Source organism: Capra hircus, chromosome 12 (assembly GCF_001704415.2).
Source record: "Capra hircus breed San Clemente chromosome 12, ASM170441v1, whole genome shotgun sequence".
Lineage (NCBI taxonomy): Eukaryota > Metazoa > Chordata > Mammalia > Artiodactyla > Bovidae > Capra > Capra hircus.
Window position 1 is genome coordinate 65203938 of NC_030819.1, and position 22049 is coordinate 65225986.

Sequence of the window (22049 nt, forward strand, 5' to 3'; positions counted from 1 at the left end):
TCTGCCTTCACCCTGAAGTCTCCTTGCCTCGTGCCTCCCGCTGCCTGTTGGACTACTCTCTCTCCTATTCCTCAGCCTTTGAGGAAGAATCCTCTGTACTTGCTTGTTTCCACGCCTCCACTCACTTTAACACCTTCCCTTTATTATTATTAGTTTATTGAATATAAAAGACATTGATATATAAACGTGCACACATACATAGATAGTTATAAAGCATAATAAACCAGAGAGCACCTGACCCAAGAACAGGAGAATTATCAAAGCCATGGCTTCTTGGCATTGAGGGAACTCAGCTATTCCCTCCTTGTCTTCGTGTGTCACCCAGAGAAATACCCACTACAGAGGCAACTACCATCCTCAATTTTGTGCTTCTTGTAACCCAGCTTTTTTTTGGGGGGGTGGTCTTATCACATGTATGAATGCCTGAACGATATATTATTTAGTTTTTTGCTTGTTTCTGAGCTTTGCCAAAATGATTTTAAAGTGTGTTTGGTTTCTGGGGCTAGCTTGTCTGAGAAGAACACTGTTTCTAAGCTCCACGGCGGTGCAGTGTGCTGTTGGGAAGGTAGCATGGTTTATCCATTCTCCTTGAAAGACTTGGTGAGCTTTGTACGTTTCTGCAGTCTGTCCACTTCTGTTGCCTCACCATGCTCCCGAAATCTTTTTTGTTTAGGCTTCCATGAATGTCAAAGGCATATCCTCTCTAATTCTTATTTTAATGGTCCCTCTACTACATTAAACGGAGAAGGCGAGGGCACCCCACTCCAGCACTCTTGCCTGGAAAATCCCATGGACGGAGGAGCCTGGTGGGCTGCAGTCCATGGGGTCGCGAAGAGTCGGACACGACTGAGCGACTTCCCTTTCCCTTTTCACTTTCATGCATTGGAGAAGGCAATGGCAACCCACTCCAGTGTTCTTGCCTGGAGAATCCCAGGGACGGGGGAGCCTGGTAGGCTGCCGTCTATGGGGTCACACAGAGTCGGACACGACTGAAGCGACTTAGCAGTAGCAGCTACTACAGAGAAAAAAAAAAAAAGCTTGATTGAGATATGATTCACATACCATGAAATTCCCAGGTATGTGCAAACATCTTCACAATCAATTTGGGGACATTTTCATCACTTGAGAAAGAAATCCTGCCCAGGCTAGCTATCACCCCCCATCTCCCCAACAACCCCTGTGCCTGAGCAACTTCTACTCTACTTTCTGTCTCTATAGATTTTCCTGTTGTGAACATTTTGTATAGATGGAGTCTTTGTCTTCTTTCTGATCTCAGGGGGAAAGCTTTCAGCCTTTCACCATGAAGTAGGATGTTAGCTGTGGGTTTTTCATGCTCTTTATCAGGTTGAGGAAGTTCCCTCTACCTCCTAATTTCTTGAGTGTTTTTATATGAAAAGATTTTGGATTTGGTCAGATGTTTTCTCAGTGTCTATTGAGGCGACCATGTGTCTTTTACTTTTTATTCTGTTGATATGATGTATTGTTGTTTGGTCACCAAGTTGTGTCTGCAACCCCATGGACTGTAGCCTGCCAGGCTCCTCAGTCCATGGAACTTCCTAGGCAAGAATACTGGAGTGGGTTGCCGTTTCCTGCTCCAAATGGGGTATTACATTAATTCATTTCTGAATGTTAAGCCAAACTTGGATTCCTGGGACAAATCCTACGTGGTCGTGGCCTGTAGCCCTTTTTTTTTGTGTTGCTGGATTTGGTTACCTGCTATTTTGTACAGGAATTTTGTGTCCATATTCATGAGAGATGCTAGATTTTTTTTCTCGTTTCTCTTGTTTTCTTGTTTTCTCATCATGTCTTTTCTGGTTTTGATATCAGGGTAATACTGGTCTCAGAATGAGTTGAGAAATGCTCCCTTCTTACCAGTGTTTGGTGGAATTGAATTTTGAAGCCGTCTGAACTTGAGCTTTCTTTTTCGGGAAATTTTTTATTATTCCTAATTGAGTATCTTGTTACAGGCTGGTTCAGAGGATCTGTTTCTTGAGTCAGTTTTGGTAGTTTGTGTCTTCTTATGAATTTGTCCATTTCATTTAAGCTGTCTAATTTGTTGGTATATAGTTGTTCTTGGTGAAAAAGCTGGCTTGAAAATATTAAAAAGAAACTAAGATCATGGCATCTGGTCTCATCACTCCATGGCAAATAGAAGGGGAAAAAGTAGAAGCAGTGACAGATTTTCATTTCTTGGGCTCCAAAATCACTGTGGATGGTGACTGCAGCCGTGAAATTAAAAGATGCTTGCTTCTTGGAAGGAAAGCTATGACAAACCTAGACAGTGTATTGCAAAGTAGAGACAGCACTTTGCCGACAAAGGTTCATATAGTTGATGCTCTGGTTTTTCCAGTGGTCATGTATGGATGTGAGAGTTGAACCACAAAGAAGGCTGAGTGCTGAAGAATTGATGCTTTTGAACTGTGATGTTGGAGAAGACTCTTGAGCATCCCTTGGACAGCAAGGAGATCAAAACAGTCATTGAAAGGATTGATGCTGAAGCTCCCATCCTTTGGCCGCCTGATGCAAAGAACCAACTCATTGGAAAAGACCCTGATGCTGGGAAAGATTGAGGGCTGGAGGAGAAGGGGACAACAGAGAGATGGTTAGATAGCATCACTGACTCAATGGACATGAGTTTGAACTAACTCTGGGAGATAGTGAAGGACAGAGGAGCCTCACACGCCACAGTCCATGGGATTGCAAACAGTCGAACACAACTTAGTGACTGAACAACAACAAAAAGCTGTTTCTTGGTGTTCCTTTATAATCTTTATTTCTGTAAGAGAAGTAATAATCATCTTTCATTTCTAATTCTAATCATTTTAGTCTTCTGTCTTTTTTTCATAGATCATTCTAGCTAAAACTTTGTCAATTCTGTTGGTCTTTTCAAAGAGTCAGCTTTTGGTTTTGACAATTTCCTCTCTTTTTCTATTCTGTCTTTTGCTATTCCACTCTAACCTTTTTTATTTTCTTTTGAGCGTGTTGAATTGCGTTCTCTAACAGACATGTTGAAGTCTTGAGTCCTGGTACCTGTGAATGTGATATTACATGGAAATAGGATCTTCTGCAGATCTGATCAGTTAAATTAAAATGAGGTCCTACTGCATTATGGGTGTGTGTGCTTAGTCACTCAGTCGTGTCTGACTCTTTGTGACTCCACACACTGTAGCCCGCCAGGCTCCTCTGTCCGTGGGATTCTCCAGGCAAGAATACTGCAGTGGGTTGCCATTTCCTTTTCCAGGGTATCTTCCCAACCTGGGATCGGACCCACGTCTCCTGCATTGCAGGCAGATTCTTTACCATCTGAGCCACCAGGGAGAGCCCCCCTACTGCATTATAGTGGGCCCTGAGTCCAGTCACTGATGTTGGTATAAGGACACCATGTGAGCACACAGAGAAGAGGAGGCCGTGTGGTTACAGAGACAGATTGGAGTGATGCTTCCATAAACCAAGAAATGCTAAAGCTTGCCAGCATCCACCAGGAGGTAGGAGAGAGATGTGGAAGAGCTTCTTCAGAGTCCCAAAAAGGAAAATCTTGACTTCTAGCCTCAAGAGCTGTGAGAGATGAAATTTCTAATACTCAGTGGGTGGTATTTTGTTGCCTCATAGGACACTGATACACCTCCCTTCAGCTTGCTTTAGGTTTCGTCTTTCTTTTCCACTATATTAGGCAGAAATTTAGATGATTGAGTTGAGATCCTTCTTTCTTAATGGAGAAGTTCACAGCTGTAAGTTTCTCTGTAAGCACTGCCTTACCTGCATCCCATATGTTTTGTCTTATTGTGTGTTGTGTCTTCATTTTCATTCATCTCAAAATATTTCCTAATCTCCTGATGATTTCTTCTTTGACCCTTTGGTTATTTCGGAGTGTGTTGTTTAATTTCCATGTATTTGTAAATGTCCCCAAATTCTTTCTGTTACTGGTTTCTGATTCCATTGTTGTCAGAGGTCATACTTTGTGTCATTTCTGTTATTTTAAGTGAACTGAGGTTTGTTTAATGGCCTAGCATGTGGTGAAGCCTAGAGACTGTTCCATGTGTACCTGAAAAGAATGAATATTATCCTGTTGTTGGGAGGAGGGTCCTGGAGGTATGTTAGCTCTTCATGTTTTCTCTCTTGTGGGCCTGATACCAATTTCAGTGTGTGTTTTCTTCCTCCTACACCAAACAGTTCCCGGGCACCAGTGGGTGTCCTACAACTCAACGCATTTGGGATAGTGTCTATCTGGAGAGAGCATCAGCTGCTGTGGGTTAAAGGCTCAGTCCTGCAAGACGGGCGCCTTTGCCCTTCCACTTCAGACACCAGTCACAAGTCCAGGCTGTCACCTGTGCTTCTTAGGGTTTCATTTGCTAAGCAGGCCCACAACTCAGAAACATTTATCTACTAGGTTAGCAGTGTGTTACAAAAGGATGCAACTCAGGAACTGCAGGAAGACAGAGGTGCATTCGGCAAATCGTGTGGGAAGGGCCACAGAGCTTCCGTGGTCTCCAGTCACGCCATTCTCCACAAGTCTTCATGTGGTCACCAGCCTGGAAAGTCTGGAAAACCAGTCCTTGGGTTGTTATGGAGGCACGAATGCTTAAATCATTGGCTGTCAGTGGTTGAACTTGATCTCCAGCCACTCCACCCTCCCCAGAGTGTTCGATGGGACTAAATGTTTGAACCCTGTAATCACCTCCTGGTTCCCCTGGCAACCATCCCCTATCCTTGGGTCTTTTAGAAGTCACCTCTCTAGCTGTGACAAAAGACACCCTTTTCATTTTTCTAGCACTTACTTTGGAAATTCCAAGAGTTTTAGGACCTCTGTGCCAGAGGGAATGGAGACCAAATACGTATGTCTTATTATAAGACAACAGTATCACACGTTTTCTGCTTGATCTTCTGCCTAGTTTTTTTTTGTCCATTATAAACAGTGGATATTGAAGTATCCAGCTGATGCTGTTGAATTATCTTTCTTTCCATTTCTGTCAGTTCTTGGTTCATCTATATTTGTATTCTGTTATTAGATGCATATGTTTATGACTTTTCTATCTTCCTGGCAGATTGACTTTTATTATTATAAAATGTCCCTTTTTTTTCTGATAGCAGTCTTTGCTTTAAAGTCTATCTTGCTTGGTACTGGGCTTCCCAGGTGGCGCAGTGGTAAAGAATCCACCTGCCCATGCAGGAGACACAAGAGACTCGGGTTTGATCCCTGGGTTGGGAAGATCCCCCGGAGAAGGAAATGGCAGCCCACTGCAGTATGCTTGCCTGGAGAATCCCATGGACGGAGGAGCCTGGCACGACCATGATCCATAGAGTTGCAGAGAGTCAGCCGCGACTGAGCAGGAGCACGAGGGTTTGGCAGCATCTCACCCGGCACTGGCAGTGCCCTCCAAGGAGCAGACAAATAAAACGGAAGGCTCTTACAGGTGGACGGGTGGGCAGTGAAGGTATTAGCACAAAAAAGAGGAGATTATTTGGGACTAGGACATCTTTTGGGGGGCAGGGATCTTTTAACTATAAGAATATTTGCTCTAAAATGAGGTCTTTTTTTTTTTTTTCCAGTTAGAGTATAATTGTTTTAAAATGTGTTAGTTTCTGCTGTACAACAGCGTGAGTCAGCTATGTGTATACATATATCCCCTCCCTCTTGAGCCTTCTTCCCACCCCCAACGCCCACCCGCTCTAGGTTGTCACAGAGCACCGAGCTGAGCTCCCTGCGCTATACAGCAGCTTCCTACTAACTACGTGTTTTACACATGGTCGTGTATCTCTGTTGGTCCCAATCTCCCATTCATTCCACCCTCCCCTTCTCCCCCGGGCTTTGTCCACAGGGGCGTCAGTGCTGTCACTTCCCTACCTCTCTGTCTCTGTTCCTGTGCAGGGAACCCCCTCTTTATCTTGCAGGTGACCTCACTAATTTTGGTTAGGAAGTTTCAGATTGACCCTTTTATAGGTCACCTTTTTGAGAGGGGTTGAAACTACAGTTAAGCCTTGATTTGCAGGAGTCGGGGGCAAATGACTGCGTTGGGCACTTGTTATTTTTTTCTAACAGTGATATCTGAGCTTAGACTGCTGGCTTGGAGGGGAGAGGAATGGGTGAGTGAAGGAGAGAGCCAGCTTTGCATGGGGCACTTTCTGAATGTTGACTGAAAGTTTAGCAGTCAGTGTTTGGTAGCAAGCAAATAAAGTAAGCTGTTTTTAGTACTCTCTGTAATTCACTCAACAAATAGTTACTGAGAAACTTTAAAATAGACGCACTGTTTTTGTGCTGGGAATACAGTGCTGAGTGAAGAAGACAGACAGTTTCCACCCTTGTGAAACTTATATCCTACCTAGGGAGACAAGTAAACAAGTCAGTAAAATATATGTTGTTATATCAGGCAGTAGTTGAGTCCTCTGGAGAAAAATAAGTAGGAAAGGACCATAGGAAGTGGGAATGTTTGAAACTGTACCCAAGGGAACTGAGGAAGCCCCTGAGAAGGTGACCTTTGAGCAGGGACATTAGAAGGCGAGGACGTGAGTCAGCGGGTTGCAGGCTGTTGGGTTTGGGCTTCCCTGGTAGCTGAGTTGGTAAAGAATCCACCTGCAGTGCAGGAGACCCCGGTTCAATTCCTGGGTCGGGGAGATCCGCTGCAGAAGGGATAGGCTACCTACTCCAGTATTCTTGGGATTCCCTGGTGGCTCAGCTGGTAAAGAATCAGCCTGCAATGCGGGAGATGTGGGTTCGATCCCTGGGTCGGGACGATCCCCTGGAGGAGGGCATGGCAACCCACTCCGGTATTCTTCCCTGGAGAATCTCATGGACAGAGAAGCCTGGCAGGCCATAGTCCGTGGGGTTGCAAAGAGTCGGACACGACTGCACGACTAAGCACAGCACAGCATATTTGTAAGCCAGGAGCAGCAGTCAGGGACAAAGGCCCTGGGCAGGAGCCGGCCTTGCTTTGGTCCAGGACCAGCCGCATCTCAAAAGTGGTCTTGGCTGAGGAGAGAGGGGTGTGAGGATAGGCTGACTATAAGGATTTTAGGTTTCTCCTTTCTTGTAAATACGTGGAAACCCCCTGCAGGGCTTTTAGGGGAACCTCATCAAGAGAATGGCAACCCACTCCTGTTATTCTTGCCTGGAGAATCCCATGGACAGAGGAGCCTGGCGGGCTACAGTGTCGCAAAGAGTTGGACATGACTGAAGTGACATAGCATCCTCTGATGTCCCCTTTAAGAAGATTCCTCTGGCGTTTGTTTCACGAATAGACTTTAGGAGGTAAGAGGAGAGACCAAGAGGGCCCTACGATTGTATTAATAATGCAGGTGAGATGTGCTAGTGGCCTGGACCGTGTCGTCATGGGGGTGCTGAGAAGTGGTTGGATGCCGGATGTATTTGAGATAGAATTGACAGGATATGTGAGTTTGAAAGGAAGAGACGATTCTCAGCAAGGATGAATCCAAGATTTTTTTTCCTGGGTGAGTGGAAGGAAGAGTTGCCTTTTACTAAGGTGGGAAGGACTGGAAGAAGCAGGGAAGGGGCATGAGAACTAAAAAAAATGCGACCCACGAGAGCACCGAATTTCAGTGTTATTCAGGGACCATATTGAATTCTGTAGACCAGGAGACAGTCTTTAGATTGCTCTGAGAAACTGTTCCAAAGAGGCAAGGGAGGAGCCAGGGTACATGTATGAATTTTTTGCTGGGAAACACAAACAAACGTGTAATCAAACATAGAAAGATCACGGCATATCACAAAGAACAGACTTCTCAAGTTAATGATTTTAGTGCTTTCCTTTGTCTGAGATGGTGCACGGATCTAGAATTCCCAGGTGGCGCTAGTGGTAAAGAATCTGCCTGCCAGCGCAGGAGATGTAAGAGGTGTGGGTTCCATCCCTGGGCCAGGAAGACTGCCTGGAGGGGAGGACATGGCAGCTCACTCCAGTGTTCTTGCCTGCAGAATCCCGAGGACAGAGGAGCCTGGAGGGCTATAGTCCATGGGATCACAAAGAACTGGACACACGCAGGGAGTCATTGAAATTTTTCCCTAGATATGCATCTTAACTATCTCAGGACCAAAGCACGGAATGTTTCCTGTTTTTCTCCATTCTGAATTCCCGTTAGTGTGCTCTCTTGGGAGGCTTTGCAACTGCAGTGGCTGATGGCTTGATCCCCGTTGAACTGGAATGGCAGGTGACATTTTTTTCTGTTTAGACAGCTCAGTTTTAGACAAGTTAATGTTTGAGTGCATATGGAATATCCAACAGGAGAAACTGGTTAAGCTTTTAGGTCCGTACGTGTGTAGTTTGGGAGTTACTGGCTACAGGTGGTATTTCTGCTGTGCTAAATGAAATCACCAAGTAGTATAGACTGGGAAGGGATCCAAGGTCTGAGCTGGGAGCCACTCCAGCCCTCAGAGGTTTGAGGACTAGTTTCTTGTGAAGAACTCTGCAGAGGAGTCGCCAGTGGGTAGGAGGACAACCGGGAGCTGTGGGTACCTGGTGACTGACCTCGGGGACAGTGAGAAGAGTTGCTTTTGGTCGCTCAGTTGTGTCCGGCTCTTTGCAACCCCATGGACTGCAGCACACCAGGCTTCCCTGTCCTTCACTGTCTCCCTGAGTTTGCTCAAACTGATTTCCATTGAGTTGGTGATGCTATCCAACCATCTCATCCTCTGCCGTCCCCTTCTCCTCCTGCCCCAATCTTTCCCAGCATCAGGGTCGTTTCCAAAGAGTCGGCTCTTTGCATCAGGTGGCCAAAGGATTGGCTTCAGCGTCAGTCCTTCCAATGAATATTCAGGGTTGATTTCCTTTAGGATTGACTGCAGGGAAGGCTCTAAGTAGGTGGGTGGGTGGTTGAGATGTTTGCAAGTTCTTTTCTGATCCTTTGTTTTGGGAAGCAGGAGTGGGCTTATCCTTGGGGGTGGAGGGTGCTGGGTGGGATGGAGGTCTGAGAAGCAGGGAGGAGAGTGAGGAGGAGGACCAGGGAGATGGAGCTTGACTGCTGGGGGCACCAAGGCTTCTCCAGGTTAGTGGTCAGGAATCAGAGCGTGGCCAGGCAGCCTGGTGTGTTGTATCTCATCCTTGTTCAGCTCCAAGGAGACGGACCTGGAGTCAGTAGGACCTTAGAAGTGAGCAGCATTGGCCCTAGATAAGGAGGGCAGCCAAGCAAGTTGAAGGTACATGTGACTAACTGTGGGGTCGAAAGGTTGGTTTTGGCTCTTTGATAGCATCTCAGTGTTTCTCTTTTGGGCTCCATCCAGTCTCTTTAGAACTACAGTGATTTTTTTTTTCACTCTGGGCTGTTCAGCCACATGCAGTTTTGTTGAAGAGCATTCCCTCCAGTGAGCTTTGAGGTGGTGTTTTGTGGGTTTTGTTTCATATCCTGCTCATGTGCTAAGTCCCTTCAGTCACGTCTGACTCTTTGGGACCCCATAGCCTCTTCTGTCCATAGACCACCAGGCTCCTCTGTCCATGGGATTCTCCAGGCAAGAATACTGGAGTGGGTCGCCACGCTCTCCTCCAAGGGATCTTCCTCACCCAGGGATCGAACCCGCATCTCCTGTATTGGCAGGCAGGTTCTTTAGCACGAAGAACTCCCTGGGAAGTCCTGCACATAAGCTAGTGTAAAAGTCACTCAGTGTTGTTTCAGTCTGGGAATGGCCAGTTCCCCATATGAGCTGACACCTCCCCCTTTGCAAGTCCACCGGCTCCTCAAGTCGGAGTGTTTCTTTCTACTTGAGTGCCGTCCGCCCTGGTCTTCTCTCCTAACTTGCTAATAAACTCCCGAGGGCAGAAAGTGTCTGTCTTCCTTTGCATGAAGCACTTAAATGTCTGGTGCCGACTCACCTTCCTCTGTTCCTGTTCGGCCTCTGCCGTGTATGGGAAACTTCCAGGCCACTGATTCCCAGTGTGCAGCTTAGTGTCAGGTTCTGTCCTGTCCCGTCATGGGATCCTGGCTCCTCTGCCAGCCTTGGGAGGACTGGCCCAATGTTCTTTCTGAGAAACCTCCCCTGGGTGGAGCTGGTAATCTTGGTGAGGGCTGAAATAGGTGAGCCAGATGCACCTCCTCCAAGCGGGGTCCTTTGTCCCAGAGGATCATGGAAACACGAGCTGCCCCATCTGCCTCTCATAAAAATAGGCTTGTTTGGACACCAAGGGGTTTTCCTTTCTATACAGAAAAGAGATGCATTCTTGAATATAACTAAATTTATTTATTTTTAATTTAAGGGTAATTGCTTTACAATACTGTGTTGGTTTCTGCCACACATCTACATGAATCAGCCATCAGTTCAGTTCAGTCGCTCAGTCGTGTCTGACTCTTTGTGACCCCATGAATCGCAGCACGCCAGGCCTCCCTGTCCATCACCAACTCCCGGAGTTCACTCAGACTCACGTCCATCGAGTCAGTGATGCCATCCAGCCATCTCATCCTCTGTTGTCCCCTTCTCCTCCTGCCCCCAATCCTTCCCAGCATCAAAGTCTTTTCCAATGAGTCAACTCTTCGCTTGAGGTGGCCAAAGTACTGGAGTTTCAGCTTGAGCATCATTCCTTCCAAAGAACAACCAGGACTGATCTCCTTCAGAATGGACTTGTTGGATCTCCTTGCAGTCCAAGGGACTCTCAAGAGTCTTCTCCAACACCACACTTCAAAAGCATCAATTCTTCGGCACTCAGCTTTCTTCACAGTCCAACTCTCACATACATACATGACCACTGGAAAAAAATCAGCCATAGGTAGACCTATGTCCCCTCCCTCTTGAACTTCCCAACCCATCCCACCCCTCTAGGTTGTTACAGAGCCCCAGTTTGAGTTCCCTGAGTCATACAACAAATTCCCATGGGCTATCTCTTTTACTGTGGTAACGTGTATGTTTCCGTGTTACAGGATGCATTTTATTTTGTAAAGTTGCTGATAAAATTTGTACAGGCAGGAGGCTAAAAATATTTTAGTGCAGGGAGACATGTGAAGACCAGTGATTCTAGATGGAGTAGGCAGGAGTTTGAAGGAGAATGCTAATAGAGTGAAGGCGGGAGGAGAAGGGGACGACAGAGGATGAGATGGCCGGATGGCATCACCGACTTGATGGACGTGAGTCTGAGTAAACTCTGGGAGTTGATGATAGACAGGGAGGCCTGGCGTGCTTCAATCCATGGGGTCGCAAAGAGTCGGACACGAATGACCGACTGAACTGAACTGAACTGAATGGAGTTTGCCCTTGTATCGTGACGAGGGGAACAAAAAACTCCATGACAGTGCAGGGACAGAGCACATTCCCATCTGTCTGTAGTCCAGCTCAGTTCAGTTCAGTCGCTCAGTCAGGTCCGATTCTTTGCGACCCCAAGGACTGCAGCACGCAGTCCAGCTCAGTATTTATTTCACATCTGATGTTTGTTCATCACCTCCTTACATCTGTGGGCAGATAAGATGTAAGGACCTTGCCTTCCAGGAGCTTACATGTTTCCTGGTGCTGAGTGCATGCTTGGCTAAGTACTGACTTAGCTGAGAGCAATTTCAGTGTTGGGAGCAGACTGGTTCCCCAGTAATACCTGGCAAGTCTGTGGTGTTGGCTTCAGTGATACTGGAACTCAGATAAGGGAGAGCCCCAGGCTGGGCGGAGACGACTCCCCTGAGAGGCAGGACTTAAAGGATAAGGAGGATTAGATGGGGAGGGGGGTGGACCAAGGGCTCAGGTGTGAGGAAGGAGGAAGGTACCAGAAAGAGGATTTTGGATTTGATTCTCTAGGCTGGGAGTGTGGCTCATGTCCCTGCAGTTTCACTGGTCCCTTAGAATCTCTGGGAACAAGGGTGAATCCAACCATCCCCATCCCCAGAACTGCCCTCCCCCGCCCCGCCCTGTTCCCCCTCCTCTCTGCCAAACTGGAAGTGTCATCAGGTCCCCTCTTGTGTCACCTGCTGTGATCTCTTGATGATGGAGCCCGAGGGCCTCCTCTGCTGTTAATCCCACTCTGCTATTCATTTTCTCTGCTCCTTGTAACCCTGTAATCCCCGCCCCCACCTCCGAGTTCTCAGGCCTGCCCAGACTGTTTCTAAATCACAAAATGTAACCGTGTTAGTCCTCTGCTTCAAAACTGGTGTTCTCCACCGTCCACAGGACAAAGTCTAAACTTCCTACCTTTGCAGCCCAGTCTGGCCGAGCCTCCTTTTTCTGGCTGTGTTCTAGGTCTGAGTGACCATTTAGGAGAAGGAAAATAATTTTACGGTAAAGTATTTCAGATTTCCCATAGCTCATGGTGCTAACAGGATGGACTATTCAGAAGCACTTGGGACATACGAGGCTGACAGCTGTTCATAGCTACAGCACAGAAACAGATCATGGTCCTATACCACCAAGGAAAAGTTCAAGTTCAACTATGAGTAGTAACTCATATTTGAAAAAAATAACAGAAAGATAAATGACCTTTGGGGAGAATTTCCACCCAAAATGGTTAAAAAAAAAAAAAAAAAACCTTTTAAAATCTGATGCTCAAAGAGATAGATGGAAATCCATTTACAGTGCCTAGTAGAGGAAATGGGCAGGCATATATGGCTCCTGACAGATCCTATCTGGAAACATGGAAGCCACAGGTAAGGAAGCAGGATTTGCGTGATCACAGACCCACCAGGCTCATCTGCACAGACTCCTGCGTGGCTTTGGGGCCTGAGGCCCTTGTTGGCCTTCCTTGTTGGCACTCTGATTTAAATGGCATTTCTTGGAGGTCAAGTTAGATGCTTTTTCGAGCACATGGGAGATAAGAAGCCAACCCAGACACAGCTGGGAATCGACCGCCTCGAGCGTGTTTCAGAAATGGAAGCAAACAAGTAGTTTCTCAGAGGACTAAACAAGGGCAGAAGCAGAGGAAGAATCTGGAGTTCCTGGGGCAGCGATGGCGGTTTTAATAGGGGAGGAGGGGGATTGCAGGCAACCCATGAAGAGGCAGAGTCCTCAGTGACCTTGAGCCAATGGGGTTGTGTTTCTAAATGCCCTCATGGGGTGCAGGCCCCTGTGACCCCCTCTTCCTCCCGAGGGCACATACAGCAGAGGGGGTGAATTAAGCCGGGACCCAGAGTTTTACCAAACTGACTTGAATCCGTCCTTAGCGTGGACACTCCGCACGCACTTGCATACTTGCAGCAGGAGGTGTTGCCAGGATTAGTGGCTGGTGGAGCTGTTCCTCCTATGGGGAATGAGGTCGCCTCCTTCCTGTCTCTGGGCGGGGGGAGTGGGGGGTGAGGGGTGGGAAGGGAAGCAGGGCCACCCAACAGAGCGGGAGGCCACCCAGATTACCCCACTGTCCTGTATGTCTTTCTCTTAATCCTCCTGAGGAACGGCGGGTAGCCTGAGATGCCTGAATTGTGTCTTAGTTCGCAACTGTTCTGCCCCATATAAAACACGGATGAGCCCTGTTCCTGGTGAGTTCCTGCAGTCAGTTCGTCCAGAAACCAAGCCGTTGGTCCCAGGGAGAACAAAGCTGCAGGAAGCACGGATTTCTCTTACACCTTCTTGAAAATGCAAGTCATGTGGCCTGGAAAATACTTTTCTCCCCTAGTGAGCTGCACCCAGGAGCTGTGGAAGAGGCAGCTGAAGTTGTTCCAAGAAAGCGCTCTGAGCTTGGTAATAAAAGGAAGTGATATTTCGCCCCTGCCTCCAGGCTGGACTCCTGGGAGCGCACGGGGCCAAGAGGAAACGGCTGGGTGTAGGGAGATCACTCCCGGCCCTGGGCCCCCGTACACGCAGCCCTGGGCGCGTGTGGGGCTGTGTGCAAAGATCCCCAGTGCCGAATGCAATGTGATGAGTAAGAGGATGCCAGTTGGTTTGAGTGCGGTAGATCAACAAGAGCAAATATACATACAGCGGTGTGCAGCCTGCCCGAGTTCGCGGAGGCTTGGCTGGCAGCCACTCCTGGGCTGGCCCAGGGGCAGAGGGAAACCTGCCCGACTTGACACAGCAGGTACCTCCCCTCTGCTGGTTAGGAGGACGCTTTTGGAGCATTTTCTTGTGACACGATCAAATAGCCCAGAGAAGGTGAACTGCGAGGTAAAGGCGTGAACGCGGCAATGGAGAGAGCTGGGGACCAGACCCCCGGGAACCCCGAGCCATCCTCCCTGGCGACTCTGGGTGACCCACAGGTGACCCTGCTGACTGTCCACAAACAATGGTCCTTCAAGAGGAGCCCTGGGACCGGGGGCTCCAGCAGGCCGGTGATTTCAGAGGAGGAATGCCCTCCCCCATCAGAGGAAGGAGAATTTTCACAGAAGGTTTTGAATGGATCGGAAGAGATCAGTTCCAAGCAGGTGAGTGGTGTTGCAGAAGGGCTGACAAGCCAGGAGGGCTTCTTATAAAAGTTCCAGGTTATAGATGGAGATTTCCTGCTTGTCTTACATCAGAGGGGCCAGTAGAGTGGCTCTGGGGTATGGAGTGAGCCAGGAGCCCAGGGGAACTTTCCAGAGATTAAGTCCACGGTGGATAAAGCTTGGGTTTTGTTGCTCCTTACTTTCAGGATTTTTTTTTAAGCCTCTGTGGTGAACAAGTTTCTCAAAATGCAAATCAGACAGAAATGGATCTTCTCCCTCTTTTTATTTATTTTTAACACGTGTACCTTCTTGTGTTAATCTTCACATTTCAACTAAATAAGCATTTTGAAAATGTTGCTGCCAAGTGAACCTGCTCTTAAACAAATGGAAGTTTTGTTAACCCAAACGTCAGGTCACATTCAAAAGCAGGGCAGTGTGACTAATGTTTTGTAAAAGTGGTGCTTCAGTGGTATTTCCAGGTGGTGCAGGTGGTCTGTGTGGGGTTCTTCTCATTGCCACGAGTAGATGGGGAAAAAATGCTACTACGTAGACATAATGGGAAGATTTCATATGTCTTTTGCTCCTTTAGGAGTTATCTTTGTTTCTTCTGGTGGTGTTTAAAAAGTCTGTAAAACTAAAGGAGATATTGTAAGTTGAGATTTTTGAAATGAAAGAGGTTTGTGTACATTGAAGATTTATGAACGTACACAGTCAACTTTCATATTTCTAGTTGAACGTTGTAAGACAGGAAGATATAATTTTTTTTTTTTTTTGTAAAATGCTTAAGAGCTTTTCTTTAAAGTGTTCAGACTACTACTTGACAAAATTCAACTTATGTCTGAGATATTTGAATGGGAAATAGTCTAATGACTTTTGATGGCCACTTCTAACCTCATGTGACTGGGGAAATAACCAGAACCTGACTCGGGAGCCCTTCAGGAGGGCCAGGCTAGAGGCCAGGGTGGAGTCTGTGGCTGCGAGAGTCAGGTTAGGGTCTGTACCCTTACTGGGCTGTGGGATCTGGCAGGTGAGCTTGGACTGCTCCAACTCCAGATTCCTGGGATGAGAAGTCTTGCCTCCCTGGGTTGTGAAAGCACCTTGTCGAGGACTATATACACTCACAATGGTATTGTCCCTACCAAAATGATCTTCAGTGGGATTCCTAACTCTGGAGATGTGTTTGGTGCACTTTGAATGTCTGGTGGAACTGTGTTGGCCAGTTAATGTGTCTGAGCACAGTTGCAGCTTTTTTTTTTTTTTTCCCTGAAGCTCTGATTATAAAAGTTAACACCTGTTTATTATGCACAGCAAATTTAACATGAAGCAGCGGAATATAGAAAACTATAAAGACTTAAAGCAGCTGTATGCTTCAGCCATTTTGCCACTACACATATGAACATATGTGAGTTTGTGTATGTGTACAAAAGTATTACATACCTTGTATTTTTTATCCTTAATATTTTGTGGAAATACAGATATATATATATATGTGTATATATATATATATATATATATATATATATATAAACGTGTATTTGTTGTTTAGTCACTAAGACTCTTTTGTGACCCCTTGGACTCTAGCCCGCCAGGTTCTTCTATCCGTGGGACATATTTATACGTAATATAATTTGAATTAACTATCCCCAAATGGGGGAAATTTGTAGTAGGTTTATGATGGTTAAAAACCCAAAGTAAACGTCAATTACAGTTGAGTACTGGTTCGCTGTTAACGGTGTATTGACTCAAAGTCTGTTATAAATCAAACTCTGGATCTACTTGAGATAACTTATTCAGTACTTGGTGTACTGGAAGGGACTTGTCACCTCCATGTCATCCTCCTCCTCTTTTAGCAGACAGAAAAGCTGAGATCAAGAGGTTAGATAATCCGTCTGAAGGGTTGAATCCCAGGTCTGTCTGAGGACAGGCCCCTTGCTTTTTTGTTGGGACAGGGAAGTATTAACATGCAGGGTGAGATAGGGTTTGAAAACCCTATCTTCTTCTGAGTGTTGAAGAGTGCTAACATAGAGTGAACAAAAAGTTACCTTTCGGGCAGTGCATGGTTCACAAAAGATGCAGGTAGCTGCTCTCAAGAAAGCATTTCAAAACTGTGTTCGTAGTTAGTGGATTTGTGTACTTTTTACGTTTCTTGTAAAGTGTAGATAGAGTACGTTCTGTACAATGTAAAATGAAGACATGTTGAGCAAACCCTTGGTTTCTTCTGTGTTTTGCAAAGGCATAACTGGTCAGAACCGAGCCTGGAGGGGCCACCCCTGCCTCCACTTTGTTAGCGCCTCCTCTCGCTGGTGTGAGCAGACTGTGTGAGGGGAGGTTCTCGAGTGCCCCGCCATAGGCACAGCCACCCCTTCAGGAGCATGCGCACCAAGAAGGAGAAGGCGGTCTCGGCGCCCTGGCCTGGCTGTCCTAGCCGCGTGTCCGCAGGCCTCCCCGGGTCTTTGCTTCCTCTCAGGCCCAGGACAGTCGCCTGGAAAGGAACAGGCTCCTGCCTCTGAGAACCCCACTGAGGAGCTGTGGAAAGTACAGGCTCCTGGCCCTCATTCCAGCTGGAGGGTGGTGGGAATTCCCCTTGGCACTCAGATCTGCCCGCCCAGCCGCCTTACTCCTTGCCTGTGGCCAAGCTTGGCCGCTGCGTTGCTCGTCTTTCTCTTCCATATCTGACAGTGTATTAGGTTACGGTGAGCGAACTCTTGACTCAACAAATACACGAACCGGAAGTGGATTTCTGTGGCAGGAGAAAGGAGTGATGTTGCAAACACTGAACTCGACGACTGTGATGAGGGTGTTGGGTTGTGGGCCTGACCATTTTAGAAAGCAACCTACGGGATTCTTTTTGTTTTTAAGGATTTTTTTTTATTTTTTAACCTGTGGATTTTTTTTTAAGTCTGTTGAATTTGTTACAATATTGCTTCAGTTTTATATTTTGGGTTTTTTGGTCACAAGTCATGTGAGATTTTTGCTCCCCGACTAGGGACTGAGGGTGCACGCCCCTCACTGGAAGGTGAAGCCTTAACCACAGGACCACCAGGGAGGTCCCAACATACAGGATTCTGTGCTGGGTGAGAGGTGGTCAGGCTGGTTTTTTTGTTTTGTTTTTCTTGCTTACATGAAACCAAGACAACCCAGCTGGCACAGGTATATCCCAGCTAAATAAAGGGAAAAAAATGGATGAAGTGGGTGATCCAGTCACTTAAAGAAGTCACTAACAAATTGTCATGGAATCGCCGATAGCAGTACTACAGTGGTACGCACTTTTCTAGGGAACGTGTCATTTTATTTTCTTAATTTTTTCCTAAAATTAGTATCTACAGGATATAAACATCAGTAACAAAGTATAAGAGTGTGGTTTTCTTCCTCTAGAAAAATAGGATATAGTATATGCTCTTATACAGTTTTACAGCTTTTCTCCCCTTTAATCTATCATGGATAGATTTCCATGGCAATACATGTAAATTCACCTTTTAAAAAAAACTGCATAAAATTCTTTTGGATGGACACTTTATGTAAACTGTTCTCTGCAGAAGAATATTTAGATGGTTGCCATATTTCAGTATGGAGTATAGAAACGGACATTTTCATGGCCCTATGGGTCTATATGATGAAATTCCCAGAAGTACTGGGACAGGGGCACTTGATATTTTGACAAATAGTGCTTAATTCCTCCCAAAAAGGTTGTGTATGTTTATTTTTCTACCACTAGTAGTTGAGAATTCTTTTTCCCAATTCTCTTTCTTACTATATCGTCAAACTTTAAATTTTTTTTCCAGCCTGTTGGGTGAAAAGTGACAGCTGATTTACTTTTGCGTTTTATTATTATTTTCTCCCCTCATTCTTTTCTCTCTTGGTTTTATTGAGACATAATTGATGTATTAGTGCTGGGTATAAGTTTAAGGTATATAGCATAATGATTTGACTTGTATTGTGACATGAGCATCCACAATGTTTAGTGACATCCATCATCTCTCTTCTTTTTATTAAAAAAAAAAAGGGAAAAATTTTTTTTCTTGTGATAAGAACTCAAGATTTACCCTCATAGTAACTTTTGTACGTACTATACAGTAGTGGTGGCCTTTCTTTTCTGTCTGGGCCACCTGGGAAGCCCTGCCAACTACAGCCATGGTGCTGTACATTGCATCCCTGGGACTTATCTTGTAACTAGTAGTTTGCATCTTTGACCGCCTTCATCCAATTCCTCCTCCCCCCAGCTCCCTGCCTCATGTAACCACAAATCTGACCTCTTTCTCTGAGTTTCTTTTCTCTTTTTCTTTTTGTTTTAGATTCTGCATGTGAGTGAGATCATACAGTATTTGTCTCTCTCATTTAGAATAACGCTTTCAAGATCCATTCGCGTTGTCACAAATGGTGGGATTTCGTTTTTGCTGGCTAACTAATTTTCCATCCCGTATGTATCCCACACTTACTATATCCATTCAGCTGCTGGTGAGCACTGAGGTTGTTTCCATGTCTGTCATTGTAAATAATGCTGCTGTGAACATGAGGGTGCATTTCATGCATTGGAGAAGGAAATGGCAACCCACTCCAGTGTCCTTGCCTGGAGAATCCCAAGAACAGGGGAGCCTGGTGGGCTTCCGTCTATGGGGTCGCACAGGGTCAGACACGACTGAAGCGACTTAGCAGCAGCAGCAGCAGCATAGTGTTTTCATCTCCTTTAAGTAAATACCCAGGAGAGGAATTGCTGGATGAACAAAGCTAGTGGAGGTGATGGAATTCCAGTTGAGCTATTTCAAATCCTGAAAGATAATGCTGTGAAAGTGCTACACTCAATATGCCAGCAAATTTGGAAAACTCAGCAGTGGCCACAGGACTGGAAAAGGTCAGTTTTCATTCCAATCCCAAAGAAAGGCAATGCCAAAGAATGCTCAAACTACCACACAATTGCACTCATCTCACACGCTAGCAAAGTAATGCTCAAAATTCTCCAAGCCAGGCTTCAGCAATACATGAACCGTGAACTTCCTGATGTTCAAGCTGATTTTAGAAAAGGCAGAGGAACCAGAGATCAAATTGCCAACATCTGCTGGATCATGGATAAAGCAAGAGATTTCCAGAAAAACATCTATTTCTGCTTTATTGACTATTCCAAAGCCTTTGACTGAGTGGATCACAATAAACTGTGGAAAATTCTGAAAGACATGGGCATATCAGTCCACCTAACCTGCCTCTTGAGAAACCTGTGTGCAGGAAGCAACAGTTAGAACTGGACATGGAACAACAGACTGGTTCCAGATAGGAAAAGGAGTACGTCAAGGCTGTATATTGTCACCCTGCTTATTTAACTTCTATGCAGAGTACATCATGAGAAACCCTGGGTTGGAAGAAGCACAAGCTGGAATCAAGATTGCCAGGAGAAATATCAATAACTTCATATATGCAGATGACACCACCTTTATGGCAGAAAGTAAAGAGGAACTAAAAAGCCTCTTGATGAAAGTGAAAGAGGAGAGTGAAAAAGTTGGCTTAAAGCTCAACACTCAGAAAATGAAGATCATGGCATCTGGTCCCATAACTTCATGGGAAATAGATGGGGAGACAGTGGAAACAGTGTCAGACTTTATTCTTTTGGGCTTCAAAATCACTGCAGATGGTGATTGCAGCCTTGAAATTAAAAGACGCTTACTCCTTGGAAGAAAAGTTATGACCAACATAGATAGCATATTCAAAAGCAGAGACATTACTTTGTTAACAAAGGTCCATCTAGTCAAGGCTATGGTTTTTCCAGTAGTCATGTATGGATGTGAGAGTTGGACTGTGAAGAAGGCTGAGCGCCGAAGAATTTGATGCTTTTGAACTGTGGTGTTGGAGAAGACTCTTGAGAGTCCCTTGAACTGCAAGGAGATCCAACCAGTCCATTCTGAAGGAGATCAGCCCTGGGATTTCTCTGGAAGGAATGATGCTAAAGCTGAAACTCCAGTACTTTGGCCACCTCATGAGAAGAGTTGACTCACTGGAAAAGACTTTGATGTTGGGAGGGATTGGGGGCAGGAGGAGAAGGGGACGACAGAGGATGAGATGGCTGGATGGCATCACCAACTTGATGGACATGAGTTTGAGTGAACTCCAGGAGTTGGTGATGGACAGGGAGGCCTGATTCATGGAGTCGCAAAGAGTCAGACACGACTGAGCGACTGAACTGAACTGAACTGACAGTAGTCCTATTTCAATTTTTTAAGGAACCTCCATATTGTTTTCCATCGTAATTGTTAACAGTTTGCATTCCTGCTGACGGTGTACAAGGGCTCCCTTTTTCTCCGCATCTTCACTAGCATTTGTTATCGCTTGCCTTTTTGATGATAACCGTTCTAACAGACACTGCTGCAAAGGCATACAGATCGCCAACAGATGCATATAAAGGTGATAAACATCACCAGTCCTCCGAGAAATGCAAATCAAAACCACAGTGAGATATAGTGCACCCAGTTTCTCAGTAAGGGTTCGAGTGTTTTCCTCATTGTGGTCAAGGGAAAGAAACCGGCAGTAAACGGTCATTGGTGTGGATTTCCCCGGAAAGTGCACCGTCAGCACCAGGGCTGGCGATGGCCCTGAGGCCAGAGGTCACGCCGGAGCCCACACAGCCCAGGCATCCTGTCCTCTGCGGTGTTTGAAGTGAAATGCCCGAGTTCGAGTTTGTTTTATCAGTAGATAAAATGTAAATAATTCTCACTGGGAGCTCTTTCTGAAACTTTGTGAAATAGCATTAAAGGACAGTTTGAAGGGATTGGAGTGGGGATGGGGGAATGTGTACATGAGTTTTAATAATTAGTTCTTATCAGTAAAATGGTCAAAAAGAATGAGTTCCCTGCCTACTTCCCTGGACTACTTTTGAAGTTCCAGTGAGGCCTTGTTTGTCTTCATAGTCATTTTGAAAGGGCAGAAAGTGAAGAGGAGCTAAAAAGCCTCTTGATGAAAGTGAAAGAGGAGAGCGAAAAAGTTGGCTTAAAGCTCAACATTCAGAAAACGAAGATCATGGCATCCGGTCCCATCACTTCGTGGGAAATAGATGGGGAAACAGTGCAAAGAGTGTCAGACTTTATTTTTTGGGGCTCCAAAATCACTGCAGATCGTGATTGCAGCCATGAAATTAAAAGACGCTTACTCCTTGGAAGAAAAGTTATGACCAACATAGATAGCATATTCAAAAGCAGAGACATTACTTTGCCGACCAAGGTCCGTCTAGTCAAGGCTATGGTTTTTCCTGTGGTCATGTATGGATGTGAGGGTTGGACTGTGAAGAAGGCTGAGCGCTGAAGAATTGATGCTTTTGAGCTGAGGTGTTGGAGAAGACTCTTGAGAGTCCCTTGGACTGCAAGGAGATCCAACCAGTCCATTCTGAAGGAGATCAACCCTGGGATTTCTTTGAAAGGAATGATGCTCAAGCTGAAACTCCAGTACTTTGGCCACCTCATGCGAAAAGTTGACTCATTGGAAAAGACTCTGATGCTGGGAGGGATTGGGGGCAGGAGGAGAAGGGGACGACCAAGGATGAGATGGTTGGATGGCATCACAGACTTGATGGACGTGAGTCTGAGTGAACTCCGGGAAATGATGATGAACAGGGAGGCCTGGCGTGCTGCGATTCATGGGGTCGCAAAGAGTCGGACACGACTGAGTGAACTGAACTGAGCTGATGATGTTAGCCTTTTACATTCCTTTAGCTTTCATGGCTCCCCACTCCAGTGTTCTTGCCTGGAGAACCCCAGGGACGGGGGAGCCTGGTAGGCTGCCATCTATGGGGTCACACAGAATTGGACACGACT

The 22049-nt window shown here is 46.0% G+C and overlaps 1 protein-coding gene across 3 annotated transcripts in view; it reads left to right on the forward strand.

Moving 5' to 3' along the window:
- Positions 1-22049, forward strand: part of ATP7B (ATPase copper transporting beta) — a 76571-nt gene that overhangs the window by 11538 nt on the left and 42984 nt on the right. The window contains exon 1 of one of the 3 annotated variants that reach the window (XM_018056699.1): positions 13524-14259. The exons of 1 other annotated variant lie outside the window; for it this stretch is intronic. In XM_018056699.1, the coding sequence (XP_017912188.1) occupies positions 14023-14259 (237 nt within the window). In that variant the 5' untranslated portion in view covers positions 13524-14022. Of the gene's footprint in view, positions 1-13523; positions 14260-22049 lie in introns of those variants that run through there. One more of the 3 variants, XM_018056698.1, reaches the window with a different exon arrangement.